The sequence below is a fragment of the Arctopsyche grandis genome, chromosome 3, assembly GCF_051622035.1.
Source record: "Arctopsyche grandis isolate Sample6627 chromosome 3, ASM5162203v2, whole genome shotgun sequence".
Classification (NCBI taxonomy): domain Eukaryota; kingdom Metazoa; phylum Arthropoda; class Insecta; order Trichoptera; family Hydropsychidae; genus Arctopsyche; species Arctopsyche grandis.
The window spans coordinates 20,644,034-20,666,489 of NC_135357.1; the positions used below are offsets into that span (position 1 = coordinate 20,644,034).

The 22,456-nt window shown below is 36.1% G+C and overlaps 2 protein-coding genes across 2 annotated transcripts in view; one reads left to right on the plus strand and one right to left on the minus strand.

The window, feature by feature from the left end:
* The window catches only part of dlp (glypican dally-like), a 54,879-nt gene extending 38,468 nt beyond the window's left edge, over positions 1 to 16,411 (minus strand). The window contains exon 1 of the mRNA XM_077428307.1: positions 16,006 to 16,411. Within this exon, the coding sequence (XP_077284433.1) occupies positions 16,006 to 16,273 (268 nt within the window). The 5' untranslated portion in view covers positions 16,274 to 16,411. The remainder of the gene's footprint in view (positions 1 to 16,005) is intronic.
* A 2,608-nt stretch (positions 16,412 to 19,019) lies between these two features.
* On the plus strand, positions 19,020 to 22,381 carry LOC143923141 (putative pseudouridine-5'-phosphatase). Its single transcript, XM_077446669.1, has 4 exons — positions 19,020 to 19,240; positions 20,052 to 20,270; positions 20,429 to 20,661; positions 20,734 to 22,381. The coding sequence occupies exons 1-4, from the start codon at positions 19,141 to 19,143 to the stop codon at positions 20,911 to 20,913; spliced, it is 732 nt and encodes a 243-aa protein (XP_077302795.1). The 5' UTR covers positions 19,020 to 19,140; the 3' UTR covers positions 20,914 to 22,381.
* The last annotated feature ends 75 nt before the right edge of the window (positions 22,382 to 22,456 follow it).

The following is a 22,456-nucleotide window of genomic DNA, read 5'->3' on the forward strand; positions in this document are numbered from 1 at the left end:
AGAAGGATAGGATGAGTAGTGTTTATACAAATAGTTTAAAAACCGAACAAGTGCAAATACACAGTTTGGCTTTGAAATTCGTTTGGTGTAGACGTGTGCTTTCACTGGGAGAAAAGTTAGTTTTGAAGAGATTTTTGCTTTCCTGTATATTATCGATATCATTGAAGTAAGTTAAAGTGTTTAAATTTTTTAAATGTGACTTAATTATTTGTTTAAATTGCTTGTGAAAAAAACCCCTTTCCTTTTTAGATGGGAAGAAATAAAGATTTATCTATGGAGAAAATCGCCAATATTTCCACATTATTAAATACTGGGAAGTATTCTATACGATATATTGCTAAAGATTAGGGGGTTAGAGTTTTCAGTGTGCATAAAATTAGCACCCAACTAAAAAGAGGTGAAAATCCTACGGTCACCAAGCGTAAGAATTGTTGTGGCACTCGAAAATACGGTCCTCGAGTCGATCGATATATTATAAATACTGTTGAGAAGGATCGGTTTGCCACAAATAAAAAAATCCAGACAAATTTACGGGAGCGGAACCGAAATATCGACTCGGACAATACAACGCCGTTTCGCAGACGCGGGGATGAATGGCAGACAACTACTTAAAAAAACGCTTTTGACGCCAAAAATGAAGAAAGCCAGGCTCAATTTGGCTAATGAGCATCGCCACTTCACCCTCGACGATTGGAAAGGGGTAATTTAATTGAAATTAAATTATTTGTCTAATTTTTTTTGAATGAATTGAATTAATCGATGTTTTTAACATTTTTAAGGTTCACTTCTCTGACGAGTCGTCAATTCAATTGATGACACCGACTCACCAATACGTACGTAGGCGAGTCGGCAAGCGGTATAATGAGTCCTGTGTCATAAAAAATGTGAAACACCCGCTGTCACTCATGATTTGGGGCTCAATTAGAGCGGAAGGTCGGGGGCCATTGTATTTTGTAGAAGGGATGATGAATGCTTCGCAATATATAACGGTATTGCGATACACCCTATTGCACTCTATACAAAACAAAATTGACAAAAGGGATCGCCTGCACTTAATGCAATATTTTTGCACCCTGCCATAAAGCCAAAATTGTGAAAAAAATCATGTCCAACCACAATTTACCGCTCCTTCACTGGCCCGGTAATTCTCCCGATCTAAATCCTAAAGAAAATGTCCGGCATACCCTTAAAATGAAATTAAATAAGCTCCAATGTACCAATAAAAATATCCTAAAACAAAACATAATTTCTGTGTGGCAGGGAGATCCTGAGATAAAGTCAACCATTGCGTCTTGTATCGAGAGTATGCCCAAAAGAATAGCATCGTGTCTCCGAAATAAGGGTGGACATACAAAATATTAATAATATATATATATGTTGTATTAATATTGTAAATAAACTATGTATAATCATTATAAACACATCTTTGTTTTAATTTTACGAACCTACTCTTCAATATATAGCTCTAAACATAGAATTTGCAAAATCCGCATGGTGTTAGTAATTCGCTGTCATGGGACTGTATGTTTCACACCAATACCCGCACCAGTAAAAAGTACCGCAACGAACTGATCACAATTGACATACGATACAGAGTCGAACGCGATCGATTTATCATGTCACTTTTAAAAAGAAAAAAAATGGAACAGTCAAACAAAAAGACCGAAACCGAGTCGCTGGTTATTAATTAGAAACGTGAATAATTAATTACAATCGAAGAGAACGAGACGAAATAAATTGACAAGTATTTGCACTAAATCACCCGCGACATCGACTAATAAACGACCGAGTCGAATTATGAATTAATAAAAAATTTAACATTTTTATTACTGTGTGCAAAAAAAAACCCCACTCACCATTTTTTTGTGAATATAAAACGAGGCGTCGCACATCTCGAAGATAACATAATAAACGCAACAGGGAAAAAATTTTGTAAAAAGCTAAGATGCAAGATGGCGCCATTAAAATTCAATTTTAGTTGATTTTTTACTGCAAAAAAAAGTGTCGATGTTTTTACACCCGTGAAAATGTGGGGTCAAGATGTCGTTATTGAGACAAGCGATGTGACTCGTGCCCACTTATTAAACGCAAAGCCATACGTACCATTAAGAGTGGTAAAGTAGGTAAATATGCATAATAAAATAAATTTACAAACAACTTGATGCAAATTGTTATGTGACTTACAAGCCAAAATTCCGAAATGGAAAAATATCATTCAATTTATTAATACAACTAATATTAAATAAATTATTCGCACCAACTTATCTTCATATGTATTTGGAAATGTTAGTATGTACATATACATATAGCAAATTATTACATTTTTCCTTGTCTACCATTAAAAGATGATTCAATTCCATTCCGAGAAGTAGCACCTTCAAACAAAATATAACTATACATATGTACATACATATCAAAACGTAATCAGAACACATTTCGTATACATAATTGAGTCATCTAGCCATTCTAGCGAGAAGGGTTAAGCTTTTCCACTACATTTTTTTTATTTTTATTTATTTCAATGAAGATGAGCGGGTTCTATGTGAGACCGCCGGCTAAACTACCTTGAACGCACACACGCATTTTAAAAACGACTCAATAAAATAACAAACAGTCGAATGAATAATGCCATTAACGTCATTTGAAACACGCACCCGCCACAATAAAAAAAGACAAGAGGCGACCAGACATAAATAAAATACGACGCGTTGCACAAATAGAGGGATGCGAAGACGCGAATGTGTGTGGCGTGGAGTGAATCGAATCACGAAGGGGATGATTGGAAATCGACAAAAAAGTTCGACATATGTACATAAGTATAAATCACATAGTCGTATAGTATACGTAATATACTATCGCTAATCCATGCTGAAGGGTGGCACATCCTCACATTGAGGTAGATTGAATCGTAAGAATCTGATATATCCTTTTCCGCCTATGTCACATATTAAATAGAACAAGCATTGTTTATATTCAGAGAAAGTAGAAAGAGGGGGCATGTGTGTGTTTGCGTCCCGCGGCGGGGTACACAATTGAAAGGCGGCATACACACAGCTTCAACAGGTATCACACGCGAGCTGTGTGGCCGGGAATGCCAAATAAAATGAAATTAAAAAAAATAGTAATAACATTAAAAAATGGACGAGCCAGAACAAACAGAGAGGGCGAGAGGGGAACACCAGAGTGGAAGCGAGACAAACGGGTGCAACGCTCTATGGGGGAATGCGACCCAGCATGCAAGTTCAACTGCATCAACGCGTTCGAAGATTCAACAAAAAACGAAACGACATCAAATCGAAGTGCTTAGTACCAGTCTAAATGATAATCAAGCGTCGGCAATGATTGTCCTTTCGCACGAAAGCGTTCTAGTGCATTCGTGCTGAACTCGAAAGCTGGCGATGCAAAAGCTACTGTTTTCAAACGAGATGCTTTCATTTTGGTCAATGGTATGTATGTAGATGTACATTCTGCCACTTCCAGACATCAAATGCATTTTATAAATACACGCGGGTACAAAAAATAAATAAAAATCAGATTGCGCCCGTCGATTTAGAAGGCCGCGTGAGACAAGATCGAGCAGATCCAGGCATCCGACCCACTCTGATGGTACACTCGTCGTCAGGTGCTTCGATATGGTGGTCGATACTCCATAATGATAAATTCTTACGTAGTCAAAGAATCAAATATTACACCGATGTGTTTATTTCAGAAGAAGTATTAACAAGTGGATTAGAATGCGAATTCTATTCGAGCACTGCACGATATACGAGTATGTATGTAGTTTCCGTGAGGAAAATCAGTGCCAAAGAATATACATAATGTAAATTTGCAAAATAGATTTAATTGTTTATTCACGTGCGCAAACGTGTGCGTGTGTTTATCGTGAGATTCTTCAAACCAGATGCTGAACGTGCTGAAACTGGCATCAATCTCAATGAAAGCAATGAAATCATGACCCAAACCAGGGGGTTAAACGAAGCACTCCTCACAATTAAGTCGTAGTTATTCGAGTAGACGTGGAGTTGATGTCAAAAGAAGACGTGATTGACGGCTTTCGACAATAAATTGTGATGATAAAACTCTTCTCGACAGCTTCCTCAATTGAACCGTATCGTGGAGATATCGTTATTAGAATAGATGGACAAATAATAAATGAAATAAACACACGTATATATGAAGATACCATTTCGGATATCCCACGAATACAATGTAAGATTTAACGATCGTTAACTTTTTTGACGGTTATTTATTTAAATAATTGACTATTATTTAATCAACGATAACTTTACATGACTAACGTCTCAAAAAAAGCAATGAACTTAATCAACTCCCTATAAAATGAAGTCGTTTCAACCATTGCTAAAAGTTTCTCCCATTTAAACTATCAAACTAAATATTTACCCAAAATTTAAGACAAAATATACCAACTAATGTACTATCATATGAAGATTTTACTAAAAATACATTTGAGAATTTTAATTAGGAAACGTTTCAAATGGTAATAAAAATTTTCCTGCGACATAGCGTCAGATTGATGCAACACGTCTAATAAGCATTGTCCGGAAAATAGTTGGCAGCCCTATTTAAAGGGCTAAGGTTAACTTACACTGAACTGAGAATATCTATAAGCTACTTACGGAAACACAGCAAGTATTCAAATGCTGAAACTCACCTCCTAGAAACAAACAAAATAAAACAAGTTAATATACGAGAGGTATGTATGTACATACATATGTAAGTAGAGAAACAAGTCAAAACACTACAAAGGAAATATGTTTCGTATCGTTAGGTCATCGCAACGATTGGTGAACATTGTGGTCACGGATTTATTTGCATTAATTGATGTTGTTCCAACAACACGGTATTGTTAATTCGAAAAGCTTTTCGAGATCAAGGGGGTCAGGCCGTTGCGAGAGAGCGTGGGCGTGCAGTACCCCGGGGGCCCTGCACCGGTTATACCCATACGAAACACGCGACAAAATATCAACCGATTAATTACACGGCAATTCAATGTGATTAATTACACGTTGAGATTACATCACTATCTGTTCTGATATATATTATAAATAAACACTTTCCTTAGAAATGGATTTACTTCCGAGAGAAGCTTTCACAGACAAAAAGTTTATCTGTAAGGATTAAAGTGAATCAATCAGTGCCAAATCGACACATGTATGTATGTAGATCATTAACCCTTTGTAGGTACGCCAACGACTCACGGGCGAGTCGCATCGATTTCTCCTTTGAAACGTACGATATTTAACGCTTAAAATGGCTTTACTTGCACCGTCTATAGTCGTACTTGGGATACAAAAATAAAATAAAATCCCGAGTACGAATGATCACAAAAATCTATTGTTACTGCATAGATAAAGTAAAAATGACAGTGAAACACGTAACGTTTACCACTGTTTAATTGAGTTACAAAAGGGCGGTAGAAAGCCGCGTATATATATAGCTAGCTGTCATCGCTTCGATCTAATACAATATTCAGATGTAAATTTAATGATTAAACTCCTCTAGCTTCATAGTGGAAACAATAGCTTACTTCAATGTTAGCTAACCCCCCCGTATGTCGGTAAAATATCAAAGCAAGCTGAAGAGTGGAAGTGATACAAAATCAGATCCTAATTTTTTGACGGGCAGGAATGTCACTGAAATAACAGAGTGAAGCTTATAAAGAGCTTGTAAAAATATAAATGACTTGAGTTTTTTGGTACTCTTCTAACATAAATGTAACAGATGTCATTAGGGCTGCCACTTAATCAATTATATTGAGAAATTTGAAACGTCCATAAATTGCCACGCCAAAAGTCACACCAAACCTCTGGGAGCGTCGAATTATGTGAGTCAAGTCATTTTTTTAAATAATCATAAAAAAGCTATCAAATAATTTTTGACTTATTTAAAAATTGCTGGCGTACATAGAAAGATCAAATATTTCGCGGGGGGCAATGAACTGGTTAAATAATTTATAGGCCGAATGAAAAGGAGCTAAATTTTGAACGTAAATCATTATTTTGCAGTAATTTCGTAAGAGCAATTATATGGCAGAAGATAAAGTTTCACTTCCAAAGCACGGCATAAGTACATATATAATTAATTCCAAAACGGAGAATATAGAAATAGCGACGGGTAAGCTAGCTACCTGCAATCATTGACAATACACTTGATCCTCACCGTATTCGACAGGAAAATCAGCAACGGCGACATGTTGACATAATTGCTTTTATATATGTACATACTTATGTATGTATTAAAATCACATTAACAAAATATTACCGTGATTTTCTATACAACAGGGACAGTCAAGGCGTCACCAAAAAAAAAATGCATACATAGTAGTTTCACGATGAAAAATGATTAGGCTGTATTAGGTTTTCACTTTTCGGTAATAATACATGGAATACAATAGTGTCGGATATAAAATTGCTATTTGAAACAGGTATCGCATTCAAACCGGAATGCCATTCATGTTGTTTAAGCGGAGGTAAAGGTTAATAAAAAAAAGGCGCCACATGCTGATCGAATTAACTATTAGCCAGACATATTGAAAAACGCATTAAGGCTCGCACAGCCATAAACACACGTTTCAATTAGCAAAAATAAAACCTACCGAAAAAAGCGGTCTCTTTTTATTATAATTATTTTTACATCGAGACGTTGCGTTTTTAAATTTTAACAATAATATAATCGTCGAACCGGTCATGGTTCGGCGAAAAAGATAATAAAAATACGCACGGGATGCACCGGTCGACGTTAGCGAAAAATTTTCAAGAATGTTAACATCGTATTTTTTCATTCGTTTTAACGACTATGAAGATCCTTTGATGTTTTTGCACCATTCACATAGGATAGAATGAAGATTCATTAGCCTTTTTCACGGGGCAGATAGAGAAGAGGGGAATGCGGTGAGTACACTCGGTATTATACATAAATATGTAGGTGTATATTATGGTGTTAATTTAGATGTAAAATGCCTCGTCTTTGGGCGAGCGAGCATGCTGGGTTAATTACTAAAATGAATCGTATATTAGAAAAGAGGTGGCGTCTCAGATATATTCAAGCAAAAGAGGCGAAATTTTATTTTCACGTAAATAAACACAAAAATACATATACACTAAACAAATCTTACATCAAATGTTTATCAACAATCAAATTTAATTAAAAAAAAGTCAATCAAAATAAATATTTTGGTGGAAATAGTCAAGACGCGTTTTCAATTGAGCAGTGTTGAATAAATTTTGAAGCAAGTCAAGTGTGCGAAATTGCTCCGATAAAAATCTACAATAAATCAGACACGTAATAATGTAGCGTTCGCAGAGTTTACAAGCCCTGCAACGGCATCACAGTATAGCGGACACTGAGAAGGATCTCTTTACCCAGCTTTCAAAAATATTCAGGCGTGAGTTATGGCCGTCGGTAAATTATTGCAAGGCAATTTATTAAAACAGGCAGACAGAACCAACGCCGAAACACGAAACCCATATATGAACGTAAAACGAACGCGCTATACATACATATGTATGTATATTATAGATGTACTTTTTAGTGTGAAATTTCATCAATTCCGAAAAAACGCCAAGTTGGCTATGCACTTTGCTAATGGATTTCATTTTTTTTTATTTGAAGCACGTCTATGCACAAACCCACCGTCAAAAAACAACTGAAAAGTTTCACTTCTACCGCGTGCGTCTTTAAAAACCAAAGATCTTTTTGAAACATCTCTCAAAACCCTCTATTGTATTGTGCCATGGAGTTAGTCAAATAAACTACGATCTTAGTCAAATAAACGGATCGACTCAGGACCATCATACTGCTAGTTATCAAGCAAACCTAAATATGAACATAAAATAGGTAAGTACATCATCATCTACAGCCATTCACCATCCTATTATTTATTATACATATTTCTAATTTCATCTACCTATTTTCATTTTGACTTACCTTTCACAATTTTACCAATCTAGCACTTCTTTTGTCCACCTTTCATCCATTCTTCTAGCTACATGAACCGCCCATTACCATTTCAATATCTTCACTCTTTCCACTACCCATGTCACACTTCTCACCCACGTATTTCGTTTTTCACTACTCATTGCATTGGAATTTGAGTAGAATATTGACGTTCAGTGTCCAGGTTACATATCATATAGAGGTCGTGGGTTCAAATCCCAATCGGTACGATTATTAGCTGCAGATCAGCCGTCACCTATTAGAATTCGCCAATTTATCTAACCCCTCCCTTCCCCCACATTCCTCACAAAATTTGTTGAGAAATAGAACTGGAAATATGCTTACCTACATATGTACATTTGCAGAACGTGTTTGGCTATAGATCTCGTTATTGTAATGTTTTTGCAATTTTTTAAGTACTTACGTACAAAATTTGACCATAGGTGTCGCCTTGGGGCAACCTGTCGTAGCACCTATGGTAAAAATATATATGAAGAGATAATTATCAAGTTTCACACCAACTTAATTTTGATCTACATATAGGTAAGCATAGGCATCGGTATAACAAAGCCAAAATGTTATTTTCCTACTACGATCAAACGACTTTTATCCTATCCAATGAAGAATTTCCACATGGGCGAGATAAATTAGTAAAACAACATGCTCCAGTGAAATGGTGAATCAGGCGAGAAACGCAGAACGGAACATCCCTCCTATGAAGCACATCAGAGCGTTCAAGTGGCATTTGAGGCACACACCCCTTGATTTTTCCAAAGCCTCACTCGTGATGATTCATCAACGCAAACTCCTCTATATGTAGTTTATGCCGTCTTGCATTTGAGGTTGATTAAAATGTTGATTAAACCCGAACAGAAATAAAGGTTGCGTAATTATTGCAACACGGAAGCGTTGCTTCGCGACCGACCGGTTTCGTCCTACGCCATTTCAAGTTTCTTGCACTTCATTTAGCGCTTCAGAAAAAGCGACGGTCCTTAAACGAAGACCACTGGAAGAAGACGGGGTAAAAACGAGCCCAGTTCGAACCGTATTCGTTACATCGGGTTTAAGCGATACATCGAGTACTTATATGGAAGCTCGCCCAGTTGTGTGCAACGAACCAGTTGGTACATTGGACAGATTTAGCTTGCACATCCAAAGCGAAATTGAAAACGTGTCGCATAATTGTTCTGTATTCGAAAGAAGCCCTGCACTGATTGCAGTGGAGGTAAACCACCTAGCAACAGACAACAAGTACCAGTCTCAAGATGAATAATTTCGATACATATCTGAGCATACTAATTAAATTCATTATTCCACTTACATACAGAATTGATATAAAAGAAATAGGGTATTGCCCAACAAATTATAACATTTTTACTGAGAAGATGGATGAAACCCTATTTGGACATTATATTTCCGAAAAAAAAAATGATATTTGTAGTAAAATTTCATTGAGTAGCCAAATTTTATTGAAGTGTAAACTTTCGTGACTTCGATTCGGCGTAAAACCGTTACGGAAGTATTTAGTGGCAAAAACCGTGTGCTGTTTCCTTTTAACATGTGTAAAAGGTCATCAACTGACGCTGCGTTCATTCACATGAACTTCACGTCTCCCCCTGTCCAAGGTAGGGCTCCGCCCCTGTCTAGTCGTGTTTCATTTTCTAATCGCAAGTTACATTTATTGAGTACATATATCTAGGGAAACATTTTAACAAGGTACTGGTTGGTTTGGTGAGCAATTTTCAAATTCTTGCAGAATTCAGCTTCAATGTTCCCGACCAATTCAGGTACATTGGATGCCGCAGTTTGTTCTCTTCTCCTGTGGCACGTACCTATTTGATGTGTCCGTTGGCTGTTACAAGGGGCACACGCTCTTCAACCAGATTTCTGTAAGCTTGAATTGCTTAATCTATGCTGCTTTCATTGAGGGATTGTTCAATTTGAGGTCGTAAACGCATTCTAAGATTGTATTTTTTTTATATATTGATATATTTGTTATATATTATATCTTATGTTTGTTTTCACATCAACGTTATTCTTGTATCATTTTTTAATGACAAATTGGAGCAATGTTATGGCAAAAATGTGTGAGTGAGTGACGGCAGAATATAGCCCAAAAACTGATGATCATCATCAGTAGAGGTCGGAATCTGAAGGGGCCGGAATCGCGCCGCCTATTGTTCCTTTGTTGTAAATCCTTTGTAAAAAAGGTTCGGCAAACCTTTAACAATGCATTTACAATCTTTGAACAATAAACAGCCCCTTCAGATTCCGGTCTCTAATCATCAGTGATGATGATGAAAGTTAAGGTCTATTTATATTGGCACAGCACAGGCCGTTAACTACACGTAACCAGCAGTACGAAAAGTATTTTTAGTTAATTCATGTTTCATTGGCGCATGCGCATTCATATGCCAGCAGTAATGCTCAGTGGTAGCGCGTATGTTTAGCAGCAAGTGATTATTGGGTTCGATCCCAATACTGCTGGTTAGACTTGGATATTTGTGACTCCAAGTCGATCGTTTCATATCAAAGTTTGCCAACTTCATCTGATCATTGTTGAAACGGTTCCTCGAAATTGGCAAAAAAATCATCCTACCTGCCGTCACAAATCTTCTGTATTTAATTTATGTACAATTTGTAAAAATATGTACAAATCTAAATCCATTGATGTCTCAATGGATTAATTATTAATTTTGTGTTCTTCAACTTCTCGAAATACAGTGATTTATGCGTGTTACGTTCAGTTGCCGGTCTATGCCGAGCCAATATGAATAGACCTTATAGCGTGGTGTTGACAAACACGCATCATATTGTTGTGGAGCTTATTGCTTTCTTGCGGTTTCACCAGCAGATCTAGAGAATTTGCTATATTTTCGGTACACATGTGTAATATTGTATTTAAATTTGCGTTTTACGCAATGCAACGATACGATTACAGTGCAGCAAATTAATATATAAGTGATTGTAGGTCGACTGAAGCCGATTCGGCCGCGAGGAAAAGGGTTAAAAGGGTCGTGTCCATTGTGTGTCCGGTCTCATTATTCGCGAGGCGGATTCCTTCGGTCCTGCAGAACCCGAACCCGGTCTGCAGGAATGCGGCCACCTTTCCCACGGTCAAGTGCATATTCAATCGCCAGCATATAAATAATACCGGCCGAATCGAAAAATGCTTTCATACGTTCACATTATAATATGGGTGTGTGCGTGCGTGTGAGAGGGCTTTTTCTCCTTTATAGCGTTTTCTTATCCCCTTTTTTGGTGCGTAATTGAATGGGAAGCTGCATTCTTGCAATCCAATTGCGGAGATAAGCCAGGCTGAGAGACCTCATCAAAGAGGGGAAATGGCCAATAAAGAGGTGAGTGAGTACCTTATAAACATTTTTCCAGGTATTCAATAAGGAGATGAGATAATCTTACATTGGATTTCGACGCAATAACGACAAAATAACAAATTTTGAGACTATTTACATATGTACATATTTCTATATTAATCAAATGCATCTATGAAAGCGATTTGGAAATTGACGTGTTAAAACCAGGGCTGTGAAGTCGCTCCAAAATTAACCGACTCCGACTTAAACTTCAACTCTAACGAATTTAGTGAGATTAACTTTTATTGTGAGCAATAAAGAAACCACTAAAAATTAACATATAATCTAATTCATTGAATAATAGTGTTTTTACCCGGCTTCGCTCGGTATTTGTAATATAAACCGCTGAAACATGGCCAATCTAATGGTAAAAATTTTAATAAATTTATTTGAATAGTTTTATTTCATTTAAATATTCATTTGTTTTTTTATTAAATTGAACGTCACGGACTCTACGAACCAAATAAACAAACATACATACATAAAAAGTCACTTTCAAAATTATATATTAGATTAGATAATGGTAATGAAATTAATTTACTTCAATAAAGTAGGAGACTCTAGTTGACACATACCATATTATGTACCATTAATTAAAGAAAATAATAAAAAGGAGCGAGTCGGTTGATTTTTTTACGACTCAACTCCGGTCGAAATGCTACGACTACGCGACTCTGACTCCACAGACCTGGTAAAATCTCACCTGAGACTACGTTAATTATAAAAATGAGTATTTTATTTAATAATATGTAGATATGAGATATGAAACGACAACGAAATCAGCGAAATGTGAAATAGTGCGATAGCTTTACATACACACATATTTTTAAAATATGTACAAAGTCAACAAAATTCTAATCCGACACCAAAATTTTACAAGCATATAAAGTAATTCGACCTGACTAAATAAAGGATAATTCACGCTTCGGTGATCAAAGAATACCGTGACACAAAATGGCATAAAGTTGCACAAAATGTCGGCCGATTGTCAACCCATTCGTGTCATTATTTAGATGCACACAGTAGCTCCGACACGAGAGAAAGACACAGAACACAAAAGAGCCGGTGCATAGAACACATACTCATTCATTGTTTATGCATTATTTTTTCTGTGCGTGTGTCGGCGATGTTACGAGCCATAAATTTAGTTTATGGTCATTTTAGTGGCCTGTCAATTCAATGAACGGAACTATGCATCCAACATTTAAGAGGAGGATGAAGGCGGAACACCTCCAGAACATCGCTTCATTAAGTTGCATTCGTTCGGTGCACTTATGATAACCAACACCTGCAGCAGAATATGTAATAGAATTAATACGGATCGGTTTTTTTTCGTCTTCTTAAAAATGTTGAGAACCCGATAAAGTAGCTTAGAGTGTTGTGTTTGCTTTAGTCGTCGCTGTAAACATGGACCAGTTCTAGTCGACAGGCGACAACAGTTCAGAAGACTGGACCAACAAACACATAAAGGCTGTTTAGTCTACTTTGACCATTGTGCCCGCATAACTGCACCGGAAAAAGAAACAAACCAGATGCATAATATCGTTTTTGTATGTGTACGAAAATAAATAGAGGATGCATCGAGGATGGGAGACTGGCTTTGAGAAATACAAGACAAAATTCAATAGAAAAATATTTTTCGAACCGCCGAAACACCATCATTCATCAATTTAATTTACTTGAATCAGAAATTCATATTGTAAGTGAGTAAATAATAAAAAAAAAGTTGATGCAACCCTAGCAGGGTTTCCGGGAATTTAGCTCTGAACAAAAACCGACCCACAGACGAAAGGAATGTGACGACAAACACCGGCAGAAACGCACCCTGAGGATACTATGCAAGTAGGTAGACATGTAGATAGGCATATTTATCTACACTGAATTGTATGGTGGTTTAAAACTTATTAAAATTTTACCAAACTATAGATTAAATGCCGAAATAGTTTGTGAAGACATATGAATGCATGTCACTTCAAATCCCATTTTGTGATCAAGTCCGGTTTTCCAGTTGAACGAGATGGGAATCAGCTACGCGCCTATGTACTTCCATACTACTTCTGATTCTTAAGAAGTTTGATAGCTAAATATTACTGTCAGATTCAGATATAAATCCATTCTAAATATTATTTATGTGCCGATTTAATTGTGTTGTGCATTCCATTTGGCGAGTTAAATCGTAAATTTACAGCGTAAAAACCGATTTAAATAAACGAGCGGACATTGATTTAAACGAGCCGCGACATATCGTTATTGAATTGTCAGCGAATTAATGGCCGGCACCGCATCGCATTCGGCCAATAAATTAATTAAATGCCCGTACAAATATGGCGATTAGCATTCTTGATTTAATTCTGCAGATAGGAAAAAATGTATCGAAAAAAGACGCACGCAGACAGGTGACATGGACGGAATAAAAAAACCGGTCGTTTTGACATTTCCTCGAATATTTCCACAATTTTAGTATGCACCGACCGTTTTTAAACGGTCGAAGATGATCATCACGATCGCTGAAAAACAAAAAAACATGAGATGCTACTACATACATATACATATAAGGACATACAAACGTGAGACAAATACAATTCTGTTCACAGAATTTTACGAAATATTTCAACAGTGTGAATTATTCAGACTACGTCGAAGCAAATGCAAGAGGATACATAAGTAAAAAAAATCGGATTCATTTTCAGGTAAACCATTGCATATACGCATTACGTTTGTGATATATTATATTATAGATATTTCAAGAAAATCAAACACCCATTCATTGCCTGATATGAAGTTTCAGCTTCCTGTTGATATTTAAGAATTTCCCATATACGAACTCCTCACATATCAATATTTACACATTTATCAGATAGACATATCGATCATAAATTGACATTGTCATCAGTTCTGATATCCTACGTAAACGGTAGTCGGCATCTTTTACAAAGTCACACAATGATGGGAAAACTGAAATACTTACCTATAACGGTCGCGTGTATTTAAAAAAAAAAGAGGAATTGGGATATACATATCAACTTCATCCTCATAATTTACATCCACCGCGGAATTAAGGCATTCGTATCTGTTTTGCGAAACTCTGGTCCATCTCAACCCATACATGCATATTTCTAATTTCGTCTACCCATCTTCCTTGCGGGCTTCCATTCTCTCGGGTACCATTCCAGCACTTCTTTTGCCCACCTAGCCACCCACCGTTCATTCTTCTAGCTACGTGACCCAGCCTATAGCCATTTCAATCTCATTGAATATGTTGTGTTTTTATCTTACAAAAGTGTATTTTTTTTCATTCTAAAATATGAATGCATACATTGCAACTGTATTAGTGACCAATAATTGAGCCGTTATATTTGAAAGTGGTATAAGTCCACTTTTCTTCATTTCGAGAAATATTTCGCACAACATTAAATATGATGTTTCGCGCTTAACAATATTTAAAAACGTAAAGGAGGTTTGTAAAAATACTGGTGGCCTGTAATACGTTGATTCTGCTTTTCCGAGATTCTGGACATATCGAATTAAAATAAGTAATAACTATTTGTGAATTAAGTCAAACAGAAACAAATAGTGTTTTTGGAGCTGAAATATAACAGCTCAATTGTAAAAAAATTATCAATGGAGACTTTTAGCGATGGGGGAAAGCACCTTGAAAATTGTTAAATAAAACACTACATGTGTCTACAATTCTCGGTGACTTTCGTAGTTAAGACCTGGAAAAGGTGGTTTAAAGTTATCAAGGAAAAAAATCAACAATTTATAGACATATTAATACAGGTACAACAAATGAAAACAATTGACAATTCCCAAAATTTTTGATATTTGTGTGGAAACATTGATTTTTCAATGCGATTTGCTTTTTAAACCAAAACCGGACAATGTTGAAAAAATCACGATTCTTCCTTTCATTGAATTTCTGAATCTCTCGTTTTAAATGAAAAAAACACCACATTGAGAATTCTATGAATCGCTGATTTAGCACAATAGTGACTAAACGAATTTGATGAGATTGATCACATTGGTTTAATTAGGTAAATTGAATTAAATTAAATTTTAAATAAACGTTTCATACGGTCCAACATTTCAGTTAGATCTCTGACATACCACCAGCAGCATCTCTTGATATGTGACTGGTTTTAAAAGAGGTAGAAACGGTTAGTCCATCATGTTAATAGACAGACGGATACGAAAGAAGGCGTGCCACTAAAGAAAACCGAGGGTTGTGGAGACGACATTTTTTCCACAATCTGATTCCGATTGTAGAAATGTAAATCATTTACTTTTAATTGAACTTTTTGTATATACATATACTATTAATGTTTTATTTGTGAAACTATGAATGAACGCATTTGTCAAATATCAGACCCCTCCTCAATATAATCTAAACATGAGAAAGAGGTAAAGATAGAAACCCTGTCTCAGATCTACGTACATATCTTTGAGTGAGTTAGTAATTCAATATTCATATACCAACATTTTTAAGTAAAAAAAAAAGGTGATTTAAACACATAATATGAGTAAGGTTCCACTACTCCACGAGCCTGGAAAACCCATCATCACAGATGATACTTTCCCGATCGGGAAATTGTATCGCTTCTAAACGAACAATGGAAATGTGAACGAAAACAAATGAAACAGTGGATAATAGGAAATGATAAATTTGAATGAGTACCGTTGTTGATCGGTTGATGAAGCAGATCAGTGTTTGTGGAAGTGGAGAGCAGCGGTCGCAGAAGGGTGGCCGCCCCCTCGCAAGGCCCGGCCTGAGACTGGGGCAGTTGTTGAGGCAGAGGCTGAGACTGGGGCTGGGGCTGTGGCTGGGACTGGGCCTGGGACTGGGGCAGAGACTGGTGCGATTGCTGGCCCTGCGACAGAGACAGCGGCAGCACCGACCACACCAACGCCAATGACAGCAGCGGAAAACACACGCGGCGCCGCATCACGGCTCACTCGAACACGCACCAAAACACATGACACGAGCCGCACCACCGTCCGACAACACCACCGCTTGACGACTGATCGGGGTTTGCTACTCACTACACCACACACCACTACACCACTACACTACCACTCGACACTCGGTATCTTAATCTACTTATTATCGGCCATGTCACTGATGCGTTCAAAAACGCGTTGACATAGACGAAAAAGGATAGCAAATTAACATATATATGAATTTTTCTAATTGTTTTAAATTCATTTATAAATTAAGTCCGTACAGGAATCATTAAAGAATGGACCACCAATTGCCAACCGATCTGGATGAATGAATTCTAATACAATTAATAAATGTATGCATTTCATAATGTTGAGGACATTTAAAACATTTAACTATACTATTATTATCGGTTCGGTGATTACATTTGGGATGTAACCCGCTACCATTATAATCGTGATGAAATTGTTCGATTGTATACGATTTATTTTAGAATGGGAACCACGAGCAAGATACAAGGGGACTCGGTACAACGTCACCTAGTCCTCTTGTATCCTTGAAAATATAAAGAACGGTTAAAGGTCTGTTCATACCTAGTCAGCACGCACCGACTTCAGCAGGTATCCGGCCGTACGAAAAGTATTCTTTGGTACATTTTGTATAGGTATATTCATATCAACCGTCACGTTTACGCCACGGCACGCTTACAGCAGTACCCGAAATTTCCTGTTCATACCTTACAGCAACATCCGTCAACGTATCGTATCCGTTTTTTTGGCCATCGTGGAAATATACACACGAATTACGTGCCATGAGTCTGCCGCTTTGCTGTTTTGGACCAATTATCGATAGTGACAGTTGACAGCTGTTCAATCTTTCGACATGGTTTTGGCACAAATATTTAAAAAAAAAATAATTTTTTTACGGAAATATTTAAAAAATATTTGTCCATCATCCACAAGCTCCTTATACAGTGTCCAAAACTCTCCTTCGGTTTTTCTATTTTTTAACATGGGATGCACATCAAAACGCCTCCGTGCTTTTTTATTGCCTTCTCGAGCTTCTTTTTCCAACAACAGCGCAATTATACATAATTTTTCGTTCGATAAACGTCGAAACATTTTTGGTGACTTGTATTCTGACGCGTAGCTACGAATGCACGTGTATGCATTCATATTGCAAGTACTCGACAATACGACGTAAGCAATATTGTGCCGTATCGTCATGGCCTTTGTAGGAATCTCGTCGTCGTCATCGTCATCGAAACCTTCGAGAATATTCCGCAACAACAAAATACATCGAGCGGAACAGCATCAAGCATTCCAGAAAATTCGACGCCTCGACGAAAACAAAATTCCTCTCGTACGCGTCAATAACCACTTCCATCAAGCATTCCAGAAAATTCGACGCCTCGACGAAAACAAAATTCCTTTCGTACGCATCAATAAACTAAATGCTCGTACGACCACTTCCATCAAGCATTCCAGAAAATTCGACGCCTCGACGAAAACAAAATTCCTCTCGTACGCGTCAATAACCACTTCCACCAAGCATTCCAAAAACACTATAAAAGGAGGTACAACCCAAACAAGACCAGTCGACCCACAACAGCAAGCGTCGACACACAGCACCAGACCAGTCGACCCAGAGCAGCAAGAGTCGACACACAGCAGCAGACCAGTCAACATCCAGCTCCTGACCAGCGACTTGCCGAACATAGCTGAACGCCGAGCCAGCGACACTCTACCATATCCAGCGACTTGCCGAACATAGCTGAATGCCGAGCCAGCGACACTCTACCATATCCAGAGACCGCTGAACGACAAACTTTTGCCAACAATTAATCATACTTGTGTATACGTGTTACTACCAAATAAATACCATATTGAACATAGCTGTATTTAATATCGAACACAGACGAACCTGTCTATAATACATGGCGGACTGGTGGTGAAGAAGACCTTCACAACAAGACTAGATCCCCATACCTTTAATGTATAAGTAAGCCGATTTTGCCTTGCACTCGGCCAAATTGCTGTAAACGTTACGTGACCGCGACGTGTAGGTAGATATGAATAGAAATGTAATAAAATGACATATTTGAAACGGAGTCGTGCAGTGCTGAAGCCGTGCAGTGCTGTTAAGTATGAACAGACCTTAAATCAAGTAATAAATATTTTTAAAAAAATTTTTTAGTCAAGTTCAAGACTGTAATTAAATAACTTAAACCGGTTTATGAAAATAAAACGAGCAAAATAGAATAGCATAACGAAATGGTTGAAAATGATACTTGGAACACAATGAGAACAAAAACGATCGCGAAATGTATTTGTATAAATAAATATATAATTTCTGAATGCGGTATTATATAACAGCCAGAGAATGGCGCTGTCCACACACACGATATCTACTACCGATATTTTCAATATTTTCCATATCCAGTTCCTAAATAGCAACCACAGGTTGCAATATTGGAACTGGATATGGAAATCGTATGTAGATATCGTGTGTGTGGACGGCGCCAATGGCACTGCTCAAAGTGAGAACCTCAGCATTCTCTATTACTATGATTTTCATTTAGGTTTTCATTCCAATCAACGTAATCCTATAAAATACTAAAAACAAAAGAATGTTTACAGATGAATGTAGTTCTGTAATTACTTGGAGATGCTATGCGTCGTGGAGAAAGTTATCAATTCAAATTGGAATTTAAAAGAGAATGTAGGCCAAGGACGTAGTTTGAACTGTTTAGTTGAATGCGAATCAAAACAATGCGAGTGACGTTAGTGTGAATAGTTGCCGACCAGCGATCGTCGGTGGTGGTAGTGGTTTGTTAGGCAGTAGTGAGCTAAAACGGTTCCAATTTCGAAAATGGGTTTGTGGCGCGGCATCCGATGGACGGCTTCAGCAGCCACAACACGCTTCCGACCCGTTTCACACGTCTTATTTGACATGGATGGAGTAATTATAGGTCTTCGGGCGATCTTACTTCTCGCTCCTTTTCCAACTCCGTTCTGAAAACTCGAACAACTGTTATTGTACGATTGCTTACATAATCTGATTGTTGTACAATTCTACAATGTCACATTCGAACTTACTAAATTGCCATTGATGTCTATCCACTATATCTAGCTCGTTGCGAATAACTTTCACTTTACCCAAAAATCCTTGCATATTTATCAATCATATTTTACCATATACATATTGTTCAAGTCGCGTTAATTGTCGAATTTCTTTAAATATTTCAACTTTGGTTTTACGGTACTCTCATTATGCATACCTTTCGTGTCAGCCAATTATATGTGCTAAAAATTGCACTAGTGAAAGTGGGTTTCGAGAAATTAGCATAAGGCAGAAAGAGTTCGATTGATGACGATTTTATCGAATGTAGATAATTTCGCAAGCGATTATTCGTTATCTACATGTTGTATCTTTTTTCGACAGTTTATTTTGCGGATATGCCATAGTAACTGCAGTAATTCATTGAAGGCAAAATTTTGTGGTATTCAGATTTGATCAAACTGTAATAATTTGTTACAATGATGTAGAGTTGATGAACTTGAACCAATTATTTATTTTTAGACGAGAGTAGAATAATCAGCCAAATATTGTATAACAAACTTTATATAATGTGCATATGTCTGCATTTTAATTTAATCACTTTTGATTACTATATACATATTTCAGAACTTCTGTTCAGAATTATTCACACATAATCCTCGAGTTGTTGAGAATTGTTTACAGGTTATTATAATCTTACTATTTTAATTTTAATGTTACAGATACAGAACATATTTATGAAAAAATTGTTGCAACAATTGCTAATAAATATGGCAAGTCATATCCGCGGGATGTTAGACTTCAAATTATGGGTACAACTGAACAAAGAACTTCCGAAATCGCTTGTAAAGAATTGAAATTGCCAATAACTCCTCAGCAATTTCACATTCAAATGAAAGAACTGGGTAATCAAATGTTAAGGGATGCGCCACTAATGAAAGGTAATTCATATATGCACTATGAAAAATTTATTGATATATGCAATACTCGTTGTTTGTTTTCGATATTCCTTTGTGATAAAATTTATAATGAAATGTTAGTGAATTTTTTTAATGAATGTATGTATAAGAATAAATATTGGTTATTTTTTCAATTACAGGTTCCAAACGATTAATAGAACACTTGTATGCAAGTAATGTACCAATAGCTCTGGCAACAAGCTCTGGAAAGGAAAGTGTAGAAGCAAAAACTTTAAATTATTTAAAACTTTTCGATTCCTTTCATCACAAAGTAATGGGCAGTTCGGACTCTGAAGTTAAATTTGGCAAACCTCATCCTGATATATTTTTAATCTGTGCATCAAGGTTTCCTGAAAATCCAAATCCAGAAAACGTAGGTTTTTACTCAATGCTACACTATTATAATATTGTATTTAATTCGATATTAACGTAATGATGGTTTCAGTGTCTAGTTTTTGAGGATGCGCCTAATGGAGTGGAGGCTGCATTGGCTGCTGGCATGCAAGTTGTAATGGTACCCGATCCTACATTAGAAAAGTCTTTAACAAAAAGGGCAACTCTTTTACTCAACACTTTGGAAGAATTCAAACCTGAAGAATTTGGTTTACCGCCGTTTAAGTCATAGTTATAAATAAAATTTTCAAATTTCCTTTCAAGTGACAAGTTTCGTGAATATTTTCAATTTCATAAAACGCTAAGTTTTATTTTCTTTGACATTTTTAGTATATTTATCAAACTTTTTGACATTGGATACAAGGTGTCTGTACAAAATCTAGAATTTGAGAATATCTATATATAGATTTATACATATTGAAATTATGAAGAATCCTTATTTTTAAGATTTTGTGAACATATTTGATATGAATTTACAGTTTTGCTGTATTAAATGTATAATTTTTTTTATATTCTGACTAGTCATATGTTAAAAATTTTGCATAAAATTGTAGTTTTTTAGTAGAAAACCAAGTCTAAGTTTTTATTTTTTATCAAAATTTTTAAATCTCGGTGAAATTAAGTGCATATGTACATAAATTTACGTTTCGTGATCTTTTTTAAAATATGTATGTATATATGAAGACATCATGTAAAATTTACTAAGCGGAGTTCATGTCTAATAACTTAAAACAAGGACCATATATTTTGAGTACTTAGAAGATGGGACTGACCCAGATTCCAGGTTTTATTCAGAAATTCTATAAATTTAATTGAGTTCATATTTACCATTTATAGTTTTGTAAATTTTTGCGATTTGAGATTTGTTTGCAGGCCACATGTTGGGTGGCGAGCATAGATTATGGATCAATAATATATTTTTATTTTTAAAAATCAGTCAAAATCTCGAGGTAGAATTTTTGCATGGTCACAAATTTTCATCTATTGTTACTACATACATACATATGTACATATGTATGTACGTAGATCAAGTAAATGCCAAGCTAAAATTGTCCATGTGAACTTACCTAGATGATTTAAAAATATTACAATTGGAAATTATTAAAATAAAAATAATGCTTTATAAAGCAAAATATTATCATGGCAGCTGATAATACAAGTACAAATAAAAACAAAGCAAAAAACTTGTAACTTTGAAATACAATAAACGTTTGTCTAGTTATTTATGTGTAATTCATATTTTATTTTATTTTAAACTAGCTGAACCCGGCATGCGTTGCAATGCCACAATAACGCATGAAATTCCCGTTCCCGTTCCCATGTGTCGGAAAAACGCAGGCAGCGAACACATGTAAAACAATTCAATTGTTTGTTTATTTTACCTTAACAACGCAACAATGCGTTGCAATGACACTCATTCCCATTTTTCCCGTTTTTGGGCGATTTTTTTTCACAATAATCTTCCCAGACATGCATACAACAAATCCTGAAAGTTCCGTCGTAATCGGTTGAGTAGTTTAGGAGCCTATTCGAGACAGACAGACATTCATTTATATATACATATGTATATAGATTATATTATACCTTAATTTTTCATTTTATGTGTTGTTATAGTTTATTGTTGTATTTAATTAATTTCACTGTAGTGTATTTATGTATATAAATTAATATGAAATATATTTTTATTAATTAGCAACGATATCAATTGGAATAACGTCATCACTTTTATTTACTTTATTTTTTACATATTTTGAATTTTTTTTTTTTTACTAAAA

Bases quoted from the DNA above. Each gene is read 5' to 3' on its own strand.
- LOC143923141 (XM_077446669.1), top strand. From the start codon at position 19,141: ATGGGTTTGTGGCGCGGCATCCGATGGACGGCTTCAGCAGCCACAACA. The intron at 19,241-20,051 runs GTCTTCGGGCGA...TTAATGTTACAG, and splicing joins CATGGATGGAGTAATTATAG to ATACAGAACATATTTATGAA. The intron at 20,662-20,733 runs GTAGGTTTTTAC...TGATGGTTTCAG, and splicing joins AAAATCCAAATCCAGAAAAC to TGTCTAGTTTTTGAGGATGC.